We start from the raw sequence: 25,035 nt of genomic DNA on the forward strand, positions 1-25,035 counted from the left end.
CTCTTACCTTTTAAGTTTTCATATTGTTTACCTAGTATGTTTGTTTGCAGCTGTAATGATAAAACCAACCCCTAGAGGGAGATCTCACACTATTTTCAAGCATTGGTCATAGCAGCCTTTGTGTCGTTATTGGACACATAAATAGCCCAACAGTGCCCCCTGGTGGGGAAGATTACACACACTCAGCAGGCTTGTTTTGTCATCTGATCTAGATCACAACAGGGTCCACGCCACAGATGTCCTTCATGCAGTCTGGTACCTCACCACGCAGGCTGTGCCTGGTCTGCCCAGCCTCATCACCGACCACGGCTCTGCCAGTGACTCAGGTGTGTCTGATGGCACAGGTACATACATGCAGATGTGTGCATGTCCTGGTGGGGGTGCTGGTGTGTGTTTGAAATTGTTTCTGAACAGTTTTCTTTTTCAAAATGTTGAACTTTTTCAAACTTTTTAAGTCATTTATTCCCTTAAAGCCTGTCAATAAGTAGGCCAGGCTTTAAGATTCTGCTGTGTGCCTGCAGCTTTACAGTGAGTGATCTCATTAATGTCAGAGCGTCAAACCTGCAGGAGAGTGTGTTCTTATCCTACTCACACTTCATCTTATCTCTCTCATGCTTTTGGCACTTTCATTGACACACCAAATACTATTTGAAGTCTAAAACAGCATGAAATTGCAGGCAGATTACAATTCCCTCTCACTCCTATTTTTATATCCTCATCTGTATGCTTAAATAGGGCCTTACCTTTGATCCACATATAAATGTATTTGGGTGTTCAAGTGTGTGTTATTTTGAGGGTGTGTGTTTATGTTTAAGTATGTGCTCATAAAAGTACAGTTATATGTGTTTGTGTAAGTTCTGCCACCCGTCCTCACGCTGTCTGCTCCCCTACGGCCAGACTCTGACAGTGGAATAACTCACAGTCACATGGGCTTCCTGGTTTCAAAGACCTACACTGTGTCAGAGGACGGTTACGGCTGCCTGTCAGGACTCATACCTGCCCTGGAGCTCATGGCCCTCTATGTGGCCGCCGCCATGCACGATTATGACCACCCCGGGCGGACCAACGCTTTCCTCGTGGCCACCAGCGCCCCGCAGGTACTGAGGCTATGACAGCAATAGCTACCGCACAGTATCTGATCAGGACCATTGTTTGAAGAGGTTTACAGTTACTGACTCATCTCTTCTTTGTATTCTACAAGATGACCATTTCATTAGGAATTTTCTCTGATTTTTGTCTCTGCCAAACTGCTTCACTAAGCTGAAGGGAATCATCTGTTTGTGTCCCAGTTTAAGTAATCCCTCCTTTCTTGTCGGGACAGGCTTTCATACAGTTTTGTAGACGTACTGTACTTTCTGTCCCGACCCATTAAAAAAACTATGATGGAGCACATAGTTTGCTCACCTATCAGAGAAAAGCAATGTAGAATATTGGCTTCAATACTTTTTGTATTCTAAGACATCAGAGTCATGTAGTGGCTTATCTAATAGCTTTCTCGTAGCTTTCCTTCAAAACTTTTGTGTCATTCACATCACCCAGTCTTACTTTTTGTATCTATTTTTTGCAATGCATGTGCACAGTTATGTACTCGTTCCTGTAAAGTTTCTGTGTGTTTGCAGGCAGTCCTCTACAACGATCGATCCGTCCTGGAAAACCACCATGCCGCCTCAGCATGGAACCTCTTCATGTCGCAGCCGGAGTACAACTTCCTTGTCAACCTGGACCACGTAGAGTTCAAGCGATTCCGATTCCTGGTCATTGAGGCCATACTCGCAACTGATCTGAAGAAGCACTTTGACTTCCTGGCTGAGTTTAATGCCAAGGTAGTTTTAAAGAACTTAAAATGTCACTACACATGGAAAGAAACATGACATGTTAGAATACAAGAGTATAGATATTGTGAATATTTCCTTTGTTAATGTCAGTTTGACCAGATTGAGTGTAAAACTTCCCAGATTGTTTATGGAGGCTTACCTGTATCTTGAAGTTCTCATAGAATGGATAGTCTGGCTCTGATTGAATCCACAAGCTTAGATGTTCAAAGTATGAAGATGCAAATAACTTGTAGCAGATAGGAATTAGTCTTTAAAGAGTGTGAGAAAATTCAAAGACAAACTGCTGACCAATAACTCCATGCTACCTTGTTAGTTCTTTTGATATGTGCGAAGGACATTAATAACGAGTGTTTCAGAGCCGCCGGTGTTTCACTTTAAAGAGTGACCCTGTTAACTTGTGACTCTCAGCAGGCCTGTCAGTGGTTGTCATGGTTACAACAGCTGTTGGAACATGGAAAGAGTCCTTGTAATGCATCCTAGTTTCTTTTTTATTATCATGTCAAAATATACTCACTAGATATGTCGTGAATAAAAAAATAGAAGCAAATCTGAGAGACATATCCTGCAGGAAGTCGCAACTTAACAGGGTCACTCTTTGAACCAAAACACCCGCGGTGTGTGTGAGGTGTTGATTGTTTCCAACCTCAGTTCAATCAGGTTTTGACTGATAATAAAAAGTATTAACTCCTGAAATTCGTACCCAATTGCCACTGTGCATAGTTAATAAAACAGTTGTTTTTAAGCTTTGATTATCAATAAATTACAACTATATCATCATACAAACAACTACACTAGCGAGCAAGCCAAAAACACAAAATGATTCTCACCCTGATATGCCAGTGTAGTTTGGTAATGAGATGTAGTTCTCTGACCTGTTCATTAGACCCGGGTCTCACACATAGTAGTTTGGTTTTCTAGTCTTTGAAGGATTTCTTATTGACGGGACAGAAGATGTGAGCATGAGCATTGAGTGACTTGTGTCTTTAGTTTCTCCCTGGTGTACACACTTGGTTTCTCCACCAAAAACGTTGTGCCAGTTAATATTTGTCCACTTGCCAGTCTTCTATCCACTCACTGATATCATACTGATCTGTGAAAGTCATTTACCATTTGTCAAAGTCAGTTTGTTTAGTTGGCAATCATGATGTTTGGTGGTTTATCCCTTTGGGTATCCTGACAAATATTTTGTTCTGCTAGACTTCCATTGCAATAGCAAATCTTAGTACGTCATCGTTGTGTACAAACAGTCAGTTGACAACATGTCATCAAGTTTCCGTATAAATGATTTACCTAACAAGTTCTTGTAGGATTACCTAGAAAGAGACATTTTAAATTGTTGTGCCACATACCGATGTAGAGGTGAAAATCAATGCAAAGCCTATGTGATAAATGTATATATGCATTTATTTAAAGCTCCTGTGAGAAGTTTTTAGTTTGATTTAAAACAGACTTAAATAAATACCTATACCTCCATATGACCTCTAAAGGCAAGCAAAACCATGCGTGACAAAACCTGATCATTATCTAAACTTAGTTTATTATCTGTAACTGCTGCCGCTGGAAGGTGTCAGGTAAAGTGAGATACTGAAGCGAGTAACTCACAAGTGAGCTTCCTGCTGAAGCAACCTCAGATTTTCCATATCCACAGTGAGTGATATAATTAACAGTACAAAGAAAGCAGAATCAGACTCTTAAACAGAAAACACAACTTACACATGGAGACAACAAAATCAGTAGAGAGGTCAGAGGCGCTGCTCTGTCCACTGGAGGGGCGCCAAATCAGTTGCAAACGTAAAGTTCCTCGCAGGAGCTTTAATTTAGTCGCATGGGAACCCAAGGCAATTTAGAATAGGAGATTTTGGGTCAATGCCAACATACCAGCTTTTAGTGTCACATGGATTCTGTAGGCTTTTGTTGAAAGCGAAATGTCTGGAGGTTTTCTAGGAGCAGGTCCGTGTGCTGAGAACACTGCAGCACTTGTAGTATGTTCCTGTCAGGTGAAACAACACAAAGCACCCTGCAGCTCTTCATAAACTCATTTAAGTACAGACAGGATGTTGGCTTTGGATTGGAGGGTCTTGTTTTTTGAGGTTTTTTTTCATTGTGATTATTAGTACAGTGGTTGGGCTACATGGCCCCATGGTCAGGGCCTGTCAGCCAGCATTGCTCTCATTAGTTTGGCAGCAAAAGTAACAGCAGAGTGTCTGACTGCAGCTAACCCTGCTCTGCTCTTCCTGGAAGGAAATTAGATTTCTGTGAAGTGCCCATCTAGTTTTGCACTTGATCTCTTCAGCTTCCTGAGTTATTAAGTGAGAATGATAAGACCCTGGGAGTGAGTATTCCTCCTTCACTAGATCTGAAGCTGATTAAGTGTAAGTAGAAATAGCAAATTCATTTAAATGGCGTTGAGGTTAATGCAAGCTTTAACTTCTTGTGTTTGATGAAGCATAGAACTAAGCCATTTTTCAAGTAATGAAAAATACATAACTAGTTCTCTAAGCAGCCACCATTTAATCAAATCACATCCTATTTAAATATTACACTCCCTGTGGTGTGAAATGTAGCAGATTTCATGGAGAAGAGAGTCTGTTAATGACCCTAAAATACAAATAGACTTACTACTAGCATCATATGTCTTGTGTCTCATGCAGCAGTTAAGTGCTGTTGTATTCCCTCTTCCTGATTAATAAACATTTCGGGCATTACCATGAATCTACAATCTATGAACAGCAGATCAAGTGAATAACATTAACATAATATCTACATATCTACCACGCTGTTACTGCCATCACGTTTGAATGTGCCATCTATCAATATGTCTGTTTGTTAATCCCCCAGGTTGGTGATGACCCATCCACGGGTATTGATTGGTCGAATGAGAACGACAGGCTGCTGGTGTGCCAGATGTGCATTAAACTGGCTGACATCAATGGGCCTCTGAAGTGTAAGGACCTGCACCTGCAGTGGACAGAGGGCATTGTGAACGAGTTCTATGAGCAGGTGTGTGAAGCATGTCTGATGGGAACTTAGACCCCATTTGTATCTGTTAAACTGGAGATCAGTGTGCTGTCATGTCTGCAGGCAAGGAGGAACACCTGCACTGTGTAACACACCACAGTCCTACACGCTAACTGAGTCAGTTTTATAAATGTTGAAGAATTTATTTAATCTTTTTAAGTTTATGTTACACATTATTAACCCTCCTGTTATTTTGCGGGTCAAATTGACCCTTTCTAAAGTCTATTTTAGGCAATATATGCCTTCCAAACCAGCTAAATGCAGCATAAAAATCTGGGCAGCATGTGACAGAAGAGGTGTCGTGTTAATTTATCAACATCACTTCACAAAAATATAAAAAATTTAAGTTGTAAAATAAAATAATCAAAAATCTATGTCATGTAAAACTATTGTATTTATATTTAGGGCTTTCCAATGTACATTAAAAAAAGTTTTAACATTAATTTTAATGAAAAATGAGTGAGTTATCCTCATTGAACCATGATCTGTGAGAAATAAGAACACCAATGGACAAAATCTTGATTTAAATGGTTAATAATGGAGTTTAAAATTACATTTAGAAAAATGTGTATTGGGATTTTTTGGGGGTTCTGACACTTTTTGATAATTGAATATGCCCCGGGTCAAATTGACCCAGGAACATTATTGCTGTTCCAGAGAAACGAACATAACAGGGGGGTTAAATTGATATACTGCACATCATTATTAACTCTCCCTCTAGTGACCCAAACTTCAACCTGGGTGTTATAGAAGCTTTGGCAAAAAATTATTTAACATGATCAAGATCTGACTTTTGACCTATTTTATTTGCAAGTCTTTTTGGTTCAGTGAACAAGAAGAATTTCAAAGGATGTAAATGAAAGGCAATATGAAGGCCTGACTAAAGCATTGCAGACAACATGATCTGATAAATATTTATCTCACGCGCGCACACGCACACACACACACACTCACACACACACACACACACACACACATACACACATATATATATATATATAGTATTTGTTATGGACAAAACACAGGCAGACGATACTGGAATATTTAAAGAGTCAGTGGAAGCGCATTCTTGTGTAACTGCTTGTGAGGAATCTTTGAATTAATGAGATAATGCAATGAAATAAAAGTAACAACATTAATTGATAATATTGTCCACAAGAAACTCACAGTTTACTCCTATTTGAGATATTTAAAATATATAATAGTGTCAATTAGCGATGATCGCGCAAACTCAAAACACACTGGTACATTTCCTGTTTTGATATTTTAGACAGAAAGTAGCATAAAACCATAAAACAGAAGTACACTTACAGCTTCTCTCCTTTATGAGTAATCTTAATCTTGCATCCACAACCACAGACTAAAAATAACCATTATTCAATTATTTCAATAATCAAACCTTTGAGCCTGCAGATTAATTACATTTAAGTTCCTCAATGAAAAATGTCCTGCTGACCACACTTTTGACGCCCACATTGAAAGGAGATATACTTCAGCTCACTGTGCTTGGATTTCTCACATTGTTTCTTTAAAATCACTTGAGAACAGAGGAGCTGGAGAGCTCATGGTATCATGTTGTATGTTCTGGACAAATCCATGGTATATTCAAACCTATAGAGACTATAGTACATGTAATAAAAACAAGCCTCCCCTATTTGTTCTCCCTTCATGCGGTCCTTGCATTGCAGCTTGGGGGATTACATGAGCTTTACTACATCTGTACCTTAATCTCACAGACATATTGAGATAATAAAGGAAGTTCTTCTTGTTGGAGCTGTTTACTGAGAAGCTGTCGTAGCTTTCAATCCTGACAGGATTTTTGCATCTGCAGGCTAATGTATTCTTTATTTATACTATAAATCTACATGTAAATAGATGTCATATGAGCAGAAGACTTTACTGTAAGAAATCCAGTCTTGTTTAGCAGCAGTTGCTTCCAGGATGTCTAAAGCGGCACCACAAATCAATGTTTGTATTGGAGACTCAATTAAGACTCAACTTGTTCAGTGGATTTTTCTTTTGTGGCTTGGACTTGAGATTGGACTCAGGCTCGAGATTTGGTGACTCAACTAAAACACTGAATCCTGCACAACAGCTCTGCTATTAATTCTGCCCGTACACTTAAATTGTAACTATTTGCGTATATGTGTGTTATTGTATTCAGTGTTAGTGCTCGACAACATTTTAGTCAGGGGAATTTCATAATCTTTTCAGTCATCCTTTCATACAGGAAGCTTTCTAAATATTAGAAACCATAGGCATTTCTTGCCCATTTTTGGGGGTGCTGAAGCTCCTCTAAATTGATTCCCAGCCCCCTAAAATTTGAGATATATATATTTTTTTAATGTATGTCCTTTTTAACAAGCATAGAAAAGTGTCAAAACTGTACAGTACTTGGTTGAAATGTAATATTTTAATAACAAAAATACAGCAGCTCCACCGCGTTTTAAATGTTGTGCATTTCAAATGAAAGTCCAAAAAAAACCTCCAATGTCCAGTTTTGGTATTTTTGGTACTCACTATAGGAGGCTGGTTTACTCCAGAAACATGCATACTGTTTATGTATATATGTTGAGGAGCTGCTGTATCAAAATGAGTTGTCTTTCCCCTGAAATTAGGGTTACCATATGATTCCAATCCATTTATCTTTAGCTGTGGCTCAGCATTTAAATAGCCTTTATCAGATGTGATGGTTTAGTTACAGACTTTCCCAAAAAGTGTTGTACTTTTCTTTCACAAATGTGGGAATGAAATTACATTAAAATATACAAAACAATGAAATGTATCTTGCCCGGCTCAGCACCCCTAAACATCCGATCCTAGAATTGCCCCTGTTGGAAACACAACTGGGAAAGTTCAGTGCAGAAAGCCCCAACATTAATCATGACCTGAATGCTAAAACATGGAGTTGAATGAACCTCTGTATAACACTTTAAAAAATAAAGACATTATTATAGCCACCATAAAAGCGAACTTTATGGCAGAATAATTGTATTGATTCAAATTAGATTGTCCTAGTACTTAAGTGCCACTGAGTGTACAGTTGTGCTATAACAACAGGATCTAGTGGAGCATTCAGCCTGTAATGCCACCCTCAGTGACCTGTGTAACAATACGTCCTCTTGGTTCTGACTTACTGCCAATCTCAGCTAATTGCCTTGAGGTCAAACTCTGAGCCTTTATGTAGCCTGGTCCTTTAACTGGGGGACACAACCACCTTGTTACAAACCATCGTAATACAGAATGCGGGAGAAATGCTCTTCAATTACAAAAGTCTTCATACTACTGCTGCTGCTGGATGTGGTGACGCATGCAGGCTGCCCCGGCAACTGTCATTCAGCAGCAGCAGCAGCAGCAGCTCCTGATTACAGCTGTGAGAGACCAACAGCCTTGAAAAAAGCAGCAAAGAAATATCACTTTGCTGCTTTTTTCAAAATTGTTGGTGTGCTCGATACAGAATATGTTCAGACATGTATATAAAGAATACAGCCCATAATGCTCATATACACTTTGTCATGGATCAGGAAACATGTCGACATAGCCCTGAGGATTAGATTTATTCACCATGCTGCATGAGAAGCTTTTTAAACCTTAATTATGATGTGTGAACCAGGATGTGGGTGTGTTAAATCAGTATGATAATACAGGATTAATCTCTGGGATTAAAATGCTGATGCTTTAAAACTATTGTAAATCACACTGACACAGGAATATTTGTATATTCATATATTCCCCTTGTACTTATTTGGATGTCTTAATCAGAGTGCCTTTGACCATACAACACCTACACCTTACAATCCTCATCTGTGTAGGATGTTTTAATGGTGGCAGCTGGATTCCCATGTCACACCCCCTCCATATGTATTCCACCCATTCGTGTCTGCTCACCTGTCAGGAAATTCAACCAAGTCTCGAGTCCCTCTGATATCCAATTCTTTGATGACTCTCTTTGTGCTCTAACATTAGCTGCTCTCTGCTCTGCACGAACAAAGACTTTCTACTGTATGGAGTATGGGATTACCCTTGGGTTAGTTGTCAAGGCAACCAGAAAACCTTGCTATAGTGTTTGTTCGCTTGCATACAGGCATCATGTGAAGCACACATGCTGCTGAGTTGTACAGTCAATAACTTATATAAAAAGGATGGTTGAGTAGTATCCTATATACAAGGACAATCCGTACGTTGTTGTAGTTCATAGATGAACATATCCATGCTTTTGGTCAGTGCACAACTAATCAGCCAGAAAACTAAAAAAAGTGTTTGTCATCTCTTTGTCTTTAGGTAAGATACTTTTGGGAATTCAGTTTCCAATAATATAACCCATTTCCAAAGTAGTTTGGATGTTGTGTAAGTTTGATGCTTTTCAAATAATTTAAAAACTGTATTTAAGGGGCGCTGGTGGCCTAGCGGTCTAAGCGCCCCACATACAGAGGCTACAGTCCTCGTCGCATGGGTCACTGGCTCGATTCCCGACCGGTCGACCATTTCCCGCATGTCCTCCCCAACTCTCCACTCCCCATACTTCCTGTCTCTCTTCAGCTGTCCTATGGAATAAAGGCAAAAAGCCCCAAAAATATAACTTTAAAACCTGTATTTAACATATATACGCCCCCTGGACGCACAAAATTCCAACTCTCCCACCACCTTCAAATCCCGCCTAAAAACTCACCTTTTCTGCCAAGCATACTCACTCTACTCTGTCTCTTTGGGACTGGAATGACTTCCCCTCCCCTTTCATTTTTCTAATATCGTATCTTTATTCTGTTGTATTTATGTATTTATTTCTGTTGAGTGTTGCTTTTATTGTTATGTTGTAAGGTGACCTTGAGTGTCCAGAAAGGCACCTATAAATAAAATGAATTATTAATATTAATATTAATATCATTATTATTATTATTATTATTATTATTATTATTATTATTATTATTATTATTATTATTATTATTATTATTATATTAATATTTATATTGATATTAATATTATTACAAAAACGTGCAAAGACATCATATCAGACGTAGCAACTCAATAATTTTATTCTTTTATGATAAATATATGCTAATTTTAAATTTGATGCCAGAAATATGTTTCAAAAAAAGTTGGGACAGAGATAACCAAAATTTAAAAACATGTGCGATGTTGAAAAAAATAACACATGAGGGAGCATCTTCCAACAATTAATTTGCATAAATGATGGATAAAAAGTCAGGTATCAGGATTCCATTGAAACAGTTATGTCAAGATACAGTACCCCCAGCCGCCAATTCCCACCCTCCTGTTTTTGCTCTCTTAATCAGTTGGGGTACAATCCTAAACCTAAGGGCTTTTTCTCCTTTGGAATTAGGATTCGCCCTACTCTAGGCCAAACTCTTGGTATAATTTGTTTATACCAAACAATTCTAAGTAATACTCTACTGGAATCCAAGCACATCTGGGCCACTTTTATAATCCTGGATTGAGGCCTCCATTTGGTTCTGGTGCTGGAGAAGTCTTTGCTTCCCTTGCTACAACCTCTACCTCCTTCCACATGGGTGGCCTAATATCTGTAGTGAACTGTATTTCTCACAATGGGGAAATGACAGGAGGAAAGGTGATTCCTCTTTACCTCCCGGATCCCGGTTCTTTTTTGAATGTTCCTCTACTTCTTATTTTAATACTCTGAGTGGTCCTCCCTTTTCTTGGCTGAACATTCTTTGAGCAAACTTGAATTGATCCCAATAAAATGCTGTCCTGACTTGTTTAAAAAGATTGCTGTGCAAGCAAACATGTTAAAAAAAACCATATATATCTATATATATAGATATAGATATATAAATATAGATATATACATATATCTATATATATATACTAGTTTGTGTAATTAAGTATTTTTTGTTATCAAGCAGGCCATCACTGTCCCTGGTTTCTCATACTGCTATAATTACAGTGAAGCCACGGTGCCTTAGAAAACATAATGTTTTATAATCTGGGAACAATGTTGCTTTGCACAGTACTGTATAGCTTTACAACAATGTCCCAGAGAAAAACCTGAGTTTTTATACATACTTTCAAAAAGAACAGGCAGGTATATGCTGCATGTAGGATGACAGGGCTCAGCAATCCATCCTCTGGTAGAAAGGGCTTCATCCTGTCCTTCTTCTGAGGTTTAACATAGTCTGTCAGTACACTGACTGACATGGGAAACTACTGGTTTATGCCCAGCTGTAAGCCTCCCTCACTTTTCAACCCATTCTTCTGCATATTTTAAGAGGTGAATGGCATTTTCTTTGATCTGGTGGGCGACAAACTCCACATTTTTTACCTAATAATTTCTCATTCCAAATAAGAGGGCTTGACAGTGGCACCTATACACTCTGGCCTGATTGACTCGGTTCTTTGTGAGTATTAAGTGTGTTGAAATATGAATCATGCATTCAGTGGAGCGACGCCTGTGAGCTGGTGTAGGCACACAACTCAAACTGCGGTAATTTCACACTTGACATGTGTCGTTCTCGAAATCACCTGACAACCGTGTTCTCCAACATGTGCAGGCTTTATTTGCTGCAAAGTGTCTGATCTCTCTCTACCCTGTCATTTCCACCACTACCCTTCACCAATAGTGTATTTAACCTTATAGCATCCACCTGCAGGATCTGACTAGAGGGTTTATATATTATCTCACCTCTCCTCAAATTTCTGCACGTGAGATAAAACTGTGAGGACTAAAGAGGTGGGAGACTGGACTCCAAACACAAACAGCGTTCTGCTACTGCAATAAACATTTAAATTCATTGTTAAACATAAACTAAAAACACATTTATTCAGTCTGGCTTTTATGTAGGGTTTAATACAATTGTATTACTTACATTTTACTGTAATATTGATTAAATGCTGCTTTATTATTTTTGTAAATTTAACTGTTATCTTATTCTATTTTTATTTATTTATTTATTCATTAACTTGTTTATTTTATTTATCTACTCAGTTTTATTGATATTTTTAGCCTTAGTTTTATTTCTTATCCTTAAAGTTTAAATCTATTTATTTTAAGTATTTGTATTCTTAATTTTGATGCTTTAACTTGTTTTAATTACACATATTTTATTGTTGGCATGCATTATTCTCTATTTTATTTTATTATATTTTTATTTTTATTAGTACTATTTTTATTTTTATCATTATTATTATTTTCCCCTTATATGTCTTGCCATTGTTTTATTTCTGCTTCTTTCTTGTTTTTCAACTGCTATACAGCACTTTGGGTTGCATTTGATTTGTATGAAAGGTGCTATATAAATAAAGCTTGATTGATTGATTGATTAAAATGTGAGTTGTCTGACTGAGATTAGCCAACAATGATTTTACACTAATGCGTCTCATGGTATGTGCAGGGTGACGAGGAGTCCAGCCAAGGCCTACCCATCAGCCCCTTCATGGACCGAGCTGCACCACAGCTGGCCAAACTCCAGGAGTCGTTCATCACACACATCGTGGGGCCTCTGTGCAACTCGTACGACTCAGCCTACCTCTTACCCGGACGATGGGTAGAACCCAGCCCAGAGGCTGAGGAGCCAGAGAATGAAGAAGAAGAGGAGGAGGAGGACACTGCAGAGGAAGATGCATCAACTAGTTCAGAAGAATCACGTAAGCACAGCGATCTAAAACAAAGTAATAAACCTAGAGCAGCTGTGCAAGCTTTAACAGAAGTGATGAGAAACATACAGCAACCTGTTGACAACCTGTTTTCATTCTGAAGATTTGATTATACAGTAGTTCAGAGGGTTTCCTTTTTTATCATAGATCTGTTCAGTCAATGAGCAGAAGCTGTACCTTTACAGCCCCATTCCCCCCTGCTAGTTATTCCAAGAGTTAACATGAATATGAAAAAAGAAATTCAAAATATGATGTATTATATATTTCAAGGCTTCATTTGATTCTTTTATTTGTAGGCTACTTATTGTGTTGGCAGCCATTTATACTCATTAGATCAGTCCTCATTTCTGGCTTGTGATATCTTGATACAAGAGTTATGTCTGGACTTGCCAGGTCAGTGTGGCTTATACTAAGTGTGATGACATATTTTGACCAGCAACGAGACAAACACACTCATTAAGATCTGAGTTTTTGCAGCGTAGCCTTTATTAAGAGCTTTAATGAAGGCTGTTGAAGTAGACGGGATTAAGGGGAGTTAAACCGTATAAAACAAAGGCATTAAATGCAACATTGTGTTTATACAAGAATCTACTTATCATAAAAATTTGCATTGGTAACATATTTCCTAGCATCTGATGGCTATTAGGAAAGGTAAAAGCTGACCTCTTTGATACTTCAGTTTTTTTTAATCTGCACCATAAATTAATTGAATTGATCTTTTATGAAAAGTTTAAGTTCAACATGAGTTTACAAAGCTCCTGATCAGGTCACACTTTATGTATTGAGAACAACTAAAAGGTGCAATGTTTGATAAGTAATACTGATGACGTAACAGATTTTATTCAAAATTCATACATCATGATACAAACAAATACAGTTTAACATATAATTGAAGGGCCCTGTGATAGGTTGGCGACCTATCCAGGGTGTACCTTGCCTTCTGTCCAAAGTCTGCTGGGATCATAGACTGTATAAATAATGGACGTATTATCCGTGGCGTCAATCATCTGTTCCTGAGCGCTGTTTTGAAGCCAATCAACGGCGGCAGCCATATTGAAAATGCGCAACTCAACCAGGCATAGTGTGACGTAAAGGGGCGGGGTTTGAGAACCGTCACGTTATAAAAAAATTCACCCCCCATACATTGTGTGCTGATAGAGAAATTAGCTACGTAGAGCCAAGACGTTTTTTGAACCAGGCTGTAAACATGTTTATTAATGCTGCAAAGATGGTCTTTTTTGAATTGGTGTCTATGTGGTTTCCGGTGTTTCTGCAGCCAGCCTCAAGCAGATTCTAGATGAACTGCAGTTTATAAAACTTCCGCATGGGCTTCATAGTTTGAAACTGGAGGTTGCCGCTTGGCTGGGATAGAAGGGTTTAGCTCAGTTAGTAGAGCTGGAGCCCCTAAACAGGGTACAGACATCCACACAGTCCTTCTAAGTTCAAGTCCACCTTTGGTCCTGTGCTGCATGTCAAACCCAATCTCACTTCATCATATTTACCTCTAATCGTCACTGTCTTTTTAACATTAAGTCAAAATTAAAGATACATAGTGGATATAAAAGCAAATACATGAGCACTTATCTAGCAATTTCATCACAGGTAAAGGGAATAAGATTCCTAAAGAAGAGACAATGGTATATTTCATAGAAGTAGTCACTTTTGAAAGCAAACAAAACAACATGGGTTCTTATGCAAAGTTTTGTTTTTGAGTATTTATTTATGTACTTATTTATGTAGAGTCACGGTGTTTGAGGCATTAGGAATGCTCTTGTGTATTTGTGCTGTCATAAAGTCTGACCACTAAGTCTGACAGAGAGACCAATTAGCAAGCAAACAAAATGTATTTATAAATCACTTTTCACAGACACTGTTCCCAGAGTGCTACACAGTCAAATGAAAGCAAATAAAATCTAATTTTATAAAACACGAGATAAAATATACAAGGGAAGGGATACAGGAAACGAGCTAAAACTCAAGTTTGCACATGCTAGCTAAGTGGTCATCTGAAAGAAAGACAAAACAAATCTTTAAAAGTATCCTAAAATAGCAGAATGAAAGTAAAATAGTTTTTTTGTGTCACTTTTCAGACACTAATTTAGGTTGCTCAATTAATTTCTCTGTTTTTATTTTCCAGAGAAAGCAGCTCCTAAGAAGAGGAGGAAAGTCTTCTGCCAGATCACACAGCACCTGCTGGATAACCACGAGATGTGGAAGAAGGTGATCGCAGAGGAGGCCCAGAAACAGGGCCAGGGAGCGGAGTCCGTCCATTTAAACAATGTAGCTGAGCCCATCTTGGCTATTCATGAGGAGGAGGAGGAGCCGGGCAGCAGAGAGGAGCTGGTGGAGGGAGAGGATCCCGAGGAGGGAGAGGAGGAACCGGAGTGGCCTGTGTCCCCGCAGGAAGACTCTAAACCCCCAGAGGAACTAGAGGAGGAGGAGGAGGAGGAGGAGGAGGAGGACCCACAGTGAAACGGCTCTTGGGAAATATTGGACCTGAAGATGTATTTCTTGTTTTCTTATCCTATCAAATGAATCCTGTTTTTGCCAGCACGTCACTTAGACACAACACTGTAGATGTTTGGGAAATGTGTGCCTATACAGAGAAAAACAGGGTGGGAAAAATTGTGCTTTACACATTTTATCTGAGTATCTGGTTGCACCAAACATTTAAAGGAGTTTTCCATATTGCAATACAGGATTATAATTTGTGTACTTTGGGAAACAGACTCTTTTGCTACTGTCAAGAGAAGAGAAAGACTGGTTGCACAGACCTCAACCCAATGTGGTAACACAGGACTGCAGAAATTTGCTGCCAATTTATATATAATTATTTTCTGAATGCAATTATATATATAAACACCACAGTTACTAGTACTTGTGTTTCAATTTTAGCAAGAGTTTTTGAGGTCTCACTTGGGCCGTAATATGTTTTTTATATATAAATATATAAATATGGATTACAAACGGAGCCAATCACATGAGGGAACATTTTTTTCATTTCAACGTCTGCCAAAATTAGTTATCACCCACACGTACAAAATCAAATATTCAGACATTTTTTGTTCAATATGTGTTGCCAAACTAAGTTTTTAGTACCTTAAGTGTTGGTTTAAGTAAGGACAGTTGAGGCTACTGACACTGTGTATGTGTATGTATATGTGTATGTGTATGTGTATGTGTGGGTGTGGGTGTGTGTGTGTATGTGTGTGTGTATGTGTGTGTGTATGTGTGTGTGTGTCTGCTGGTTTAACACAGTTCTTTAGAGAACGAAACACATAAATGAAGCAGTTTGTCTGTGTTTGTGCCATCTCTGGTCTTCAGTACCATGATAAATTTAGTCATTCAGGGTCAACCATCCAAGGTGTTGACATCCAAAGGTTTGCACTGAGAAAGCAACTGTGTGTTGATAGAAATGAATCTGTGCTGAAAACAAAACCAAAAGGAAAAATATGGTAAACTAAACATATACTAACATTGACATTGCAAGTGTTAAATAAAAGAAAACAACAACACAAACGGCCATTATATATATTGAAACATTATGAAGGACCAGAAAGAATAATCGGTTAAACAATCACTTCAAAGTGATTGGTGTACTGTGCAATCTGTGGGTGAACTAACCAGTACAGTGTCCTTGGTCTTGTCAGTGTGCTTTGTTATACCCTAGACTTACTGGGTTTTTTTATTTTTAAAAAACTACAAATGATTCTGACCTTTAACCCTCAGGAAATCATCACCTGTAGAAATGCAAAGTAAATGTGATCACCTGTGAGGAAAGGCATCACAAATGTGCAGGGACAGAAAGTTTGTTCAGAATGAATTCATGACAGACTTTGAACAAGGCTAGACTTTTTATCCAATCCTTTCACTTTTTTTTTTTTACTTTTATGCAACAGAATGTTTCAATTAGTAAGTCATAAGTGAGGTTGTATCTTCCTTAGATTGAAAAAATTGTCACCAGTGAAGCTGCAAGCCAGAGAAAGCCAAAGTAATCCCCGGCACTATTAAAGTAGGAAAACTGGTTCTTTCTTTAATGAAGTGGAGATGCAGTTGACAACCTTGTACAAGTCACATCTACAGTAATGGCTGAGATGACAGCGTAGGCAGCCATATGCTTTCTTTAATTAGTTTCACTCTCGGGCTTTGAGTCATCTGGTTTCTTGTTTGGTATTTCCTATCAGCTAATAATTTGTCACTGTGGTAATAAGTTCATGTGAATTTTACTTCACATTCAGCATAAAATTTGATAAACCATCACTTTTGAAAGAATGCTAAAGAAGTACAATGCTATTATGTTGTCAGAAGACATTTTGTACTTAAAATGCCAATCTCTCGGGTCATTGCTTTCTTATTGCCTCGCACCAAAGTGACAATAGAATTAAAAAGGAAGTCAGTGTAGTTAATTTGAGATTCAGATTAGATTACACTACTTCCCATGTAATACAATCTCCCATAGATAAATGATTATACACATAAGTATACATTAATAAAAAAGTCTGATCTTAAAGTGACAGTGCAGCTGGCTAAGGGTGGCACGAAACCATGATAACCAACACATAAAAATGATATCAGCACTTAGGTGATACAGAGATAAATGTACAACCCTGAGATTCTGTGTAAAATGTTGTTTAAAAAATAATTTGATGGTTTGCAAATCATTTAAAGCCTATATTTAATTGTAAGTAATGCAAATACAACATATTAGATGTTGAAACTGAAACATTTTATTGCCTGATGAAAAATTCTAACTGAATCTGACAGCAACACACACACAGCAGTGCAGAAAAAAAGACATGACTCTGTAGTTGAAATCAATGCATGGGCTCAAATTCACACCAAAAAACATTGTGTGCGAATACCGTTTCTCTCTACATCTATAAATGAAGGTTAAAACTTTACCATGCATAAAATAAACCATATATACACAAAAATGATCCAGAAATGCTCTTTCTGGGCCCACTTAAGATGGATTGAAGTGAAGTGGAAAACTCTGTGTGTGGTACAGCAAATTAAATTTGACATTCTTTTGTTGAAATCATGAATGCTGCATGGTTGGCTCTACATTTCATTTTCAAAGCTCTAGAATCTGGCCTCCTCGGTTCCCAAACGTTTACAGAGTGCTGTTGAAAGAAGAGGTGTTGCAGCACAATGGTAAACATGCCCCCCGTCCCAAATGTTTTGAAACGTGTTGTTGAAATCAAATTTAAAATGAGCACAGCGTTTTTATACAACAATGACATTTTTCAGTTTCAACATTTGATATGTTGTCTTTACACAACTTTTTTTTTTTTTTGTAATTCTCTTTTTATTGACATATCTTGTCATTATAACATATTTCAATACATCTTAAAAACATGACATTTTCTTTCTTTTATAACAAAACAAAATAGGTATGAAGTAAAAAAAAAAAAAAACAACCTGATAATAGGGTGTCATTAACACATCTAGTGAGAATTTACTTTAATGAAAATATATATCCAAATATCTCAATTCTAAAATCACTTTTCTTTTTTTCAGTCATATAAATCAACTAGGCCCCTCTTTAAAATTGCATTTCAAGGAACAGTCATGTAAGCCAAGAGACAGGACCACAAGAAAAGTAAATAAAGAATACAAGTAAATAAAATAAAATAAATAAAGTAAAATAAAATACAACAAGATTAATATAATAAAATAAGAATTGTGATAATAATGACAGTAATAATAACATTCCCAATACTGACGATATAACGTACATTAACAATACGAATACCAATAACACTTAGGAATCTGTAGCGATGAACCAAGGGGATGGTAGTTTTGTCTTCACACAACTTTTAATGATATAGGCTCGAAATGATTTGCAAACCATCAAATTCTGTTTTTATCAACATTTTACTCAGGGTGCCAACTCTTGTGGATTAGGGTTGTAAATTAAAATGGTTGTTACTGTTTTTTGCCAAATGCAACAAAATGAAAAAAAGTCTTTGTTCACCTCAGACTTAGAACGTATCTTCTGAACAAGGCAAATTTACAAAACCTTCTTCATATAATCTGATAACAACGTAAAGGTCAGGGTGCAGGATTGTTAAGAAAATGTAAAAGAAAGCTTCATCGTTATGTAAAACCAAGAGTCACATGACAACCTGGCTTGCAGCCAAAAAGACATAAGGTTACCTAGTTACATATCCAACTGCACAGTTGCATGTTTAGGATGCAAAATATGCCTCATGAAAGTCCCACTTTGCTTAAATAATTCACATGTACATAGAAAATGTGTCTTAGGGACCATAAGTAGACCGAGTTAGTTCAGTCCTCAACATGGATTTGGCGAGTCGACTCTCTGTCACACAGAGTGCAGTGAGGCAATATGTAATGAATTATCCACCGCTAATCTTGCCCAGTTCTCATGACCTACATGCACATCTGAAATCTCTTAAGCGCTGGTATCTCATCTTATTCTATACCCCTGCTCGCCTCCATAATCTCATTTCTTTAAACTGATCTGTTAAAAAAAAAAACTGAAGCGCACACGGGTTGGTCTGGAGATAGGATGTGCAGAACATCATGTCCCTGTTTTCTTGCAGACCTTGCATTAACATGCTCAATCACAACACAATGTCCCAGGGTGCTGTGAATTGTGCACTACATCCATAATGGCCTGTTTACCACTGCCCTGACTCTGCTATAGAGTGTAGGGGGAGGAGGAACACAACACTGCAACTCAGGCCACATGAGTTGAGGATAATTGGTCAACCCGCTGATTAGAAAGGCATTACACAGAGAATCATTTACCCCCCAAACCTCTTTATATGACCAAACTTGTTTGAAGCCACTGAATCAGAACAAGTATTCCTTCCATTGTGGGCTAGCATGTTGTCTCACTCATTGTTTCCTATGTACTGTATAACATGCCTACAGCTTTCAATATGACGCCTACAGCTTGTCCCTAATGAACTCTAATCATGCCACAATGGATACATTTTATTTAGCTTTTCTAAAAACCTGATGAGATAGCACTGTTTTATACGAGAGAATTCTTGAATGCAGCTCTAATCTTTATGCTGTGTTCTGGCTTGTATTTGTAGTCCCAGTTTTACTAGCTTTTCAAACAGATATCTGCTTTTAAGTGAAGCTAACATCTGCTCAAAAACTCCATTCTTTCTTCTCAAGTTGCTTGTTGGACTGTAAACAAGCAGAAAAAGAAACTTAGAAGGAAGTCATCCATCTATTTCCTGGCTACAAAGGACACCTCAAAAGTTGTCTGTTGCTCCCAGAGGCATATTGGATGATAGTCTGATAGTTTCCAGTAAAATAATCCAGATTTAGAAAAAGAAAAAGGAGAAAACTTTCACTTTTGGTTTCTGTTTTAAGCTTCCAGGTTGTAGAATTAAATATTAACATCACGTAAAATTCTCCAAAGAATGTATAAATACAGTAAACAGAGTTTGTGTGTGTGTGTGTGTGTGTGTGTGTGTGTGTGTGTGTGTGTGTGTGTGTGTGTGTGTGCGTGTGTGTGTGTGTGTGCGTGTGTGTGCGTGTGTGTGCGTGTGTGTGTGTGTGAGAGAGAGAGAGAGAGAGAGAGAGTGAGGAAGTGTGTTTGTCTATTTAAGTTCTTCCATCAGCCTCTCTAATGTGACTCAGTCCTGTTTTTAGTTAACTCTCCCTCTTGAGTGGAGTAAATGTAAACTAACAAGTGCAGGTGATGAAATAATGATCAGTTAAGTGATGCAGTGACTCAATCCTTCATAGATGAAATTGATATTCACAGACGTTCCTATAGCATATTTCTTCTTGTGCTTCCTCTTTGATCTGAACTACTCATCCTGCAGATCAGAGATCCTCACTGACAGCAGTAGTAGAAAATTCATCACATGACGTCTCCCAGCTTTAAAGGTGTTGGGAGTCTGTCAGTATGCTAATGATGTCACTGTTATAGTGTGGACTCTGCATGCATTTTGCCTCTTGTCACATCAATCTCAAGTCAATACTTGCATTTATGCTAAAAGAGTTTATCCAATTTTTTAGTGTACTTTTCACATCTTGGTTTCATTTGACGCTCTTATTCACACTTGTAGCATAATTGTAACAACGGGAACCAAACGAGCTTTACTATGATGTAAAAAAAAAAAAAATGAGATGAGTATTTTTATATAGTTGACACGTGATTCAAATATTACTTTTTTCTCACTAGTTACTTGCACTTATACCACATGTACTAAAACTTACACAGAGAAGAATATGTCCAAATACACAGCATTTGTGAACGTCAAAGAATTAATTTACTTGCAGGTTGATGCTCCATTTTGTACAATATACATATATGCTGTACAGTGAAGAAATTTTAAAACTTACAAAAACTCTTTTAGATATACATTATTTATTTTTACCATTTTGTAATTTAGACACTATACTGTAGCTTCAATATTGCCAGACTTACTGGAAGTGCCTATATTGGTATTATGTATCATACAGTGAACATATTTGAAGAAGAAATAGAAGTTGTCACAAACTGAACCATGTGGATGTTGTAATGTGAATACATTGAATTACAAGACTATAATTTCTGTGGTATCTTCTGTGCCTGTTGTGTGTTTATTTTTAATTCTTTGATCTATATTTAGAGTCTGATTTATATTAAAAACTACAAAGGTCATCGTGATGAAATGTCTGCTGCTTCATCAAGACCAACTCTGTGCTGTAGTTTAAGTATCAGATATAAACCAACTTGGTCTATTTCATCATAATTTTAAAGTTAAAGCACATCTGAAACGTTTAGCCTTTGTTGACTTGATCAGAAACACACTATAGATACTCAATAAGTCCTATTCTGAGCACTGACATGTTCTTTCTTTCCATGTCATGCTAAATAATTCAAAATGTGAAGATTTAAAGCTCCTGTGGGGAACTTCTATTTCTGTTGATTTTGGCGCCCCCTGTGCGCAAAGTGATACCTCTAATGTCTTTACTGAGCTTGTCTTGTAAATATTTTTTTTTTTTGATAAAAAATCTCATCCCAATGTGTTTTAACAATCAAATGAATAACTCACTGTGAATATTTGCTGGGGAAAAAATAAAACAGGCTCATTCTTCAGCCCACTGTCAATCACCTGGTGTGACAACTACCCCGTTACAGCGTTTACAAGATAGAAAGGGTGAGTTTTGCTGCTGATGGTCTTGTTTGCATTTGTAAGTCATAAAATTACATCACTATTGATTTCAGTGTGTTTTATTACCAGCTTAAAAAAAAGTCCTTGCAGGAGTTTTAACTTGAGAAAAATTGCATCTTTTTGCCACAGTGGAAAGAAGAATGTCTTTCTTTGTTTTATAAGTTATACTTTTTGGAGCCTTTTTCGCCTTTATTGGATAGGACAGCTCAAGAGAGACAGGAAATGTTGGGAGCAGAAAGTGGGAAGACAAGGCCCGGAGTCTAACCAGCAACTGCAGCAATGAGGACCATGGCCTCTGCAGATGGGGCACGCACTCAAACCCAGAAGTAAGTCTTTCTGACACACTTAACCCTCCTGTTATTTTCGTTTCTCACATGTTTAATTATCCAAAAGTGTCAGAACCCAAAAAACATTTTTTAAATCTCACTATTAACTCCATTACTAACCATTTCAATCAATATTTAGTGCAGTGGTCTTTACCTCTCACAGATAATGATCCAATGAGGACAATTCACTTGTTTTTCATGAAAGAATTCATGCTAAAAACTGTTTTAATGTACATTAGAAAGACCTATATATAAATACAACAGTTTTACATGACATAGATTTTTTTTTTGATTTTTTTTTTAATGAAGTGAAGCCCAGATAGTTATGTCGTATTTAGCTAGTTTGAAGGGCATATGTTGCCTAAATGGGCAGCAACCTCTGAATACAGCTAGCCTTTCATCCACTTTGACATTAGGGCCAAGGTTATGGAGTAGTAGAAGTTGCTCTACCCACAATCCCCAAAAAACAATTAGTATTTGACCCTTCTGACCCTTTTTAGCCTCCACTTTGTCTGCAGGTCAAATTAACCCAAACAGTATATAAACATTCAAGGGGGGTTGCAAATACGCAAAATTAACTATTTTTATTTTGTATGTTGATAACACTACTTAAGCCAAGAAGAAGTAGTTTCATACTGAAAAAATACCTTTAACACATTTTTTTTAAAATTTTTGAACTCTAAAATGGGTCAAATTGACCTGCAACATAACAGGAGGGGTTTTGTTTTTTTCAATAATGGGTAATGATGTATAGTTTATGACTCTAATTGATCCCTTTTTGCAGAATGAAGTAGGAAAATCTCCAGGAGTAATAAAACCAAGACATGTAAAAAAGACTATAGGCCCATAGACTCATATCCCAAATATAAACGTAGACAAATATGTGAGGATTTTTTTTACATGAAAAGTGATGTAGGTGAGCTGTAAATCCTAATGATCATATTCATATTGTTTATAATTTTGTCTATTTTAATTTTATTTTCATCAGACTCTTGCCAAAGTTTCCAAAATTGCTGCAATTTTCCATCACTTTGACTTTGAATATGAGGTTAACTATGTCACAATTCAAAGTGCTGGCAATGATCAAACTCTAATGAAGTGGGTCATATGAGATTAGAATTTTAAAACCACAGGATTATATGTGTGGTCGTATCTTCACTCTGTACATATAAACAGCCCAAGAATACTCTATAGACAGTTTGCCTACCTATTTCAGCATCACATACATAATACATTACAATCGTTCTTCATTCAAATGCTTCCATTGTCATCCCCTCTCTCTCTATGTTGATGCAAGGTTGGGGCAGAATGGATTGCTGCCCACTCAGTGATTATACAGCAAAACTGCTAGAAACCTTGAAATAACAATAAGCACTGAAAACATCATCTAGAGATCTTCGAAACTCAGAGAGGGGCTGTTATCTGCTTTAGTGTGGTATTCTCATGTCACAATATCATGTCATGGAAGCAAGTGTGAGCCAGGGAAAGGATCCAAATGCAGACAGTCAGGCCATAAAGGGGAATGGGATGAAATAAGTAAATACAACTAAGCTTACTGCTAAGGTGGAAGTTTATATGAGAAGGAAAAAAGAGATCAAGAATGAGGCAGGTGTAAGGTGTAAGAAGGGATGGGCAGGCACAGACAAAGGTTCAGGATTCAGGTTACAGTGCTGTATATGCTGTAAAGGAAGGCATGCAGCAACACTGACTTCTGGTAGGATGGAGTGCAAATGGGCAAGTATATACAGGTACATATACAGACTGCATTACTGATGAGGGAGAGAGGAAAAGCAGGTGGATGTGAGAGTCAGGTGGCTGGGACTGGTGAGTCTGAAAACATCTAGTGGACTGATGGAGAATAGTAATGCAGGTGCCTGGGGGAGCGGGAACGTGGCTCAGGGCAGAGACAAAGCAGCAGAATTGGCAAAGAAGGGCTGCACCGGGCATCTGTATAAGAATGTTGTTTTAAAGATGCCAAATGTTAATTTTTGGAGTTAATGTCTGGCCACTGTAAATATAAAACAAAGAGTACAGTCTGGACCTGCTCCACTTGTGTGTTTTGACATAACTTTTGTTGGGATTTGGCGTTATGTGTCATCAGCTTGATTTTACAAAGTGCAGTACTCAAAAGTACTCTTGGTCATTTTCTGCCATGACTGCATTTATTTGGGGAAAATGTGTCACTCCAAGTTTGGGTAATAGGTCCAAAATATTTTTAACTGTTTGGCAAAAACTTTTTCTGTTGTCTTAAGAAATGTCATGACCAGCAAAACTACCTTGTGTACCTTGGTTACCTTCTCAGCGGATGATTGTGGGCAATATTGATCTTGAATCAGGATTGTTCCAAATATTTGAGATGAAATCAAGCATGTTAATACTTCAAAGACTTAACTTCCAAGAAATACAGAGAAAGTAAATATTGGTCTGTTTTTTATACATTGAATTGTTCTAATGACTCTGATATGCATCACAATACTGAAATCTGACCTGTCATGTGTTCGGTACAAAAGATGATAACAGCTACCGCTGAGCATGCCCAGAGTTGTTGCCCAGACTGTAATTATCCAGTGTAGAAGATCCTCACTTGTGTTGAAGTATGGGAAGAAAAACAGTAGTACCATGTTTTTATTTTAGTGTACACTTTCATAAACAAATTATGAAGGAAAACCCATCAGACATGTAGATTTAAGCCCTTTTTAACACATTAAAACATGACTGTCAGCACCTTGGTGCATTCTGCATTTGACTTTGTATAAGAGGTGTGTACCACGTTCATACAAGCAGGCCTGCTGTGTATAGACCAGTTATCCCCATGGCAACAGTGAAACTTGAGAAATGAGGTCTGCCTGCCTGGTGTGTCTGGTGTGTATCAACGAGGGAATTATGACCTTATTTCACAATGCATCTTTATTATAATATTAATAATAATAATAATAATAATATTGTTATTATTATTATTATGGTTATGATTATAATGATAATTAGTAGTAGTATGATTATTATTATTAATATTAATTTTATTTTATGAATATTATCATTACTATTATGATTACTACTACTATTATTATTATTGGT

The 25,035-nt window shown here is 37.4% G+C and overlaps 1 protein-coding gene across 2 annotated transcripts in view; it reads left to right on the top strand.

Moving 5' to 3' along the window:
• The window catches only part of LOC117813888 (cGMP-inhibited 3',5'-cyclic phosphodiesterase A-like), a 90,995-nt gene extending 75,648 nt beyond the window's left edge, over nucleotides 1-15,347 (top strand). The window contains exons 9-14 of one of the 2 annotated variants that reach the window (XM_034684938.1): nucleotides 213-344; nucleotides 898-1,097; nucleotides 1,620-1,823; nucleotides 4,674-4,835; nucleotides 12,221-12,473; nucleotides 14,620-15,347. In XM_034684938.1, coding sequence (XP_034540829.1) covers nucleotides 213-344; nucleotides 898-1,097; nucleotides 1,620-1,823; nucleotides 4,674-4,835; nucleotides 12,221-12,473; nucleotides 14,620-14,954 — 1,286 coding nt within the window. In that variant the 3' untranslated portion in view covers nucleotides 14,955-15,347. The remainder of the gene's footprint in view (nucleotides 1-212; nucleotides 345-897; nucleotides 1,098-1,619; nucleotides 1,824-4,673; nucleotides 4,836-12,220; nucleotides 12,474-14,619) is intronic. The other variant, XM_034684939.1, reaches the window with a different exon arrangement.
• Nucleotides 15,348-25,035: the final 9,688 nt, after the last annotated feature.

The sequence above is a fragment of the Notolabrus celidotus genome, chromosome 6, assembly GCF_009762535.1.
Source record: "Notolabrus celidotus isolate fNotCel1 chromosome 6, fNotCel1.pri, whole genome shotgun sequence".
Taxonomy (NCBI): Eukaryota; Metazoa; Chordata; class Actinopteri; order Labriformes; family Labridae; genus Notolabrus; species Notolabrus celidotus.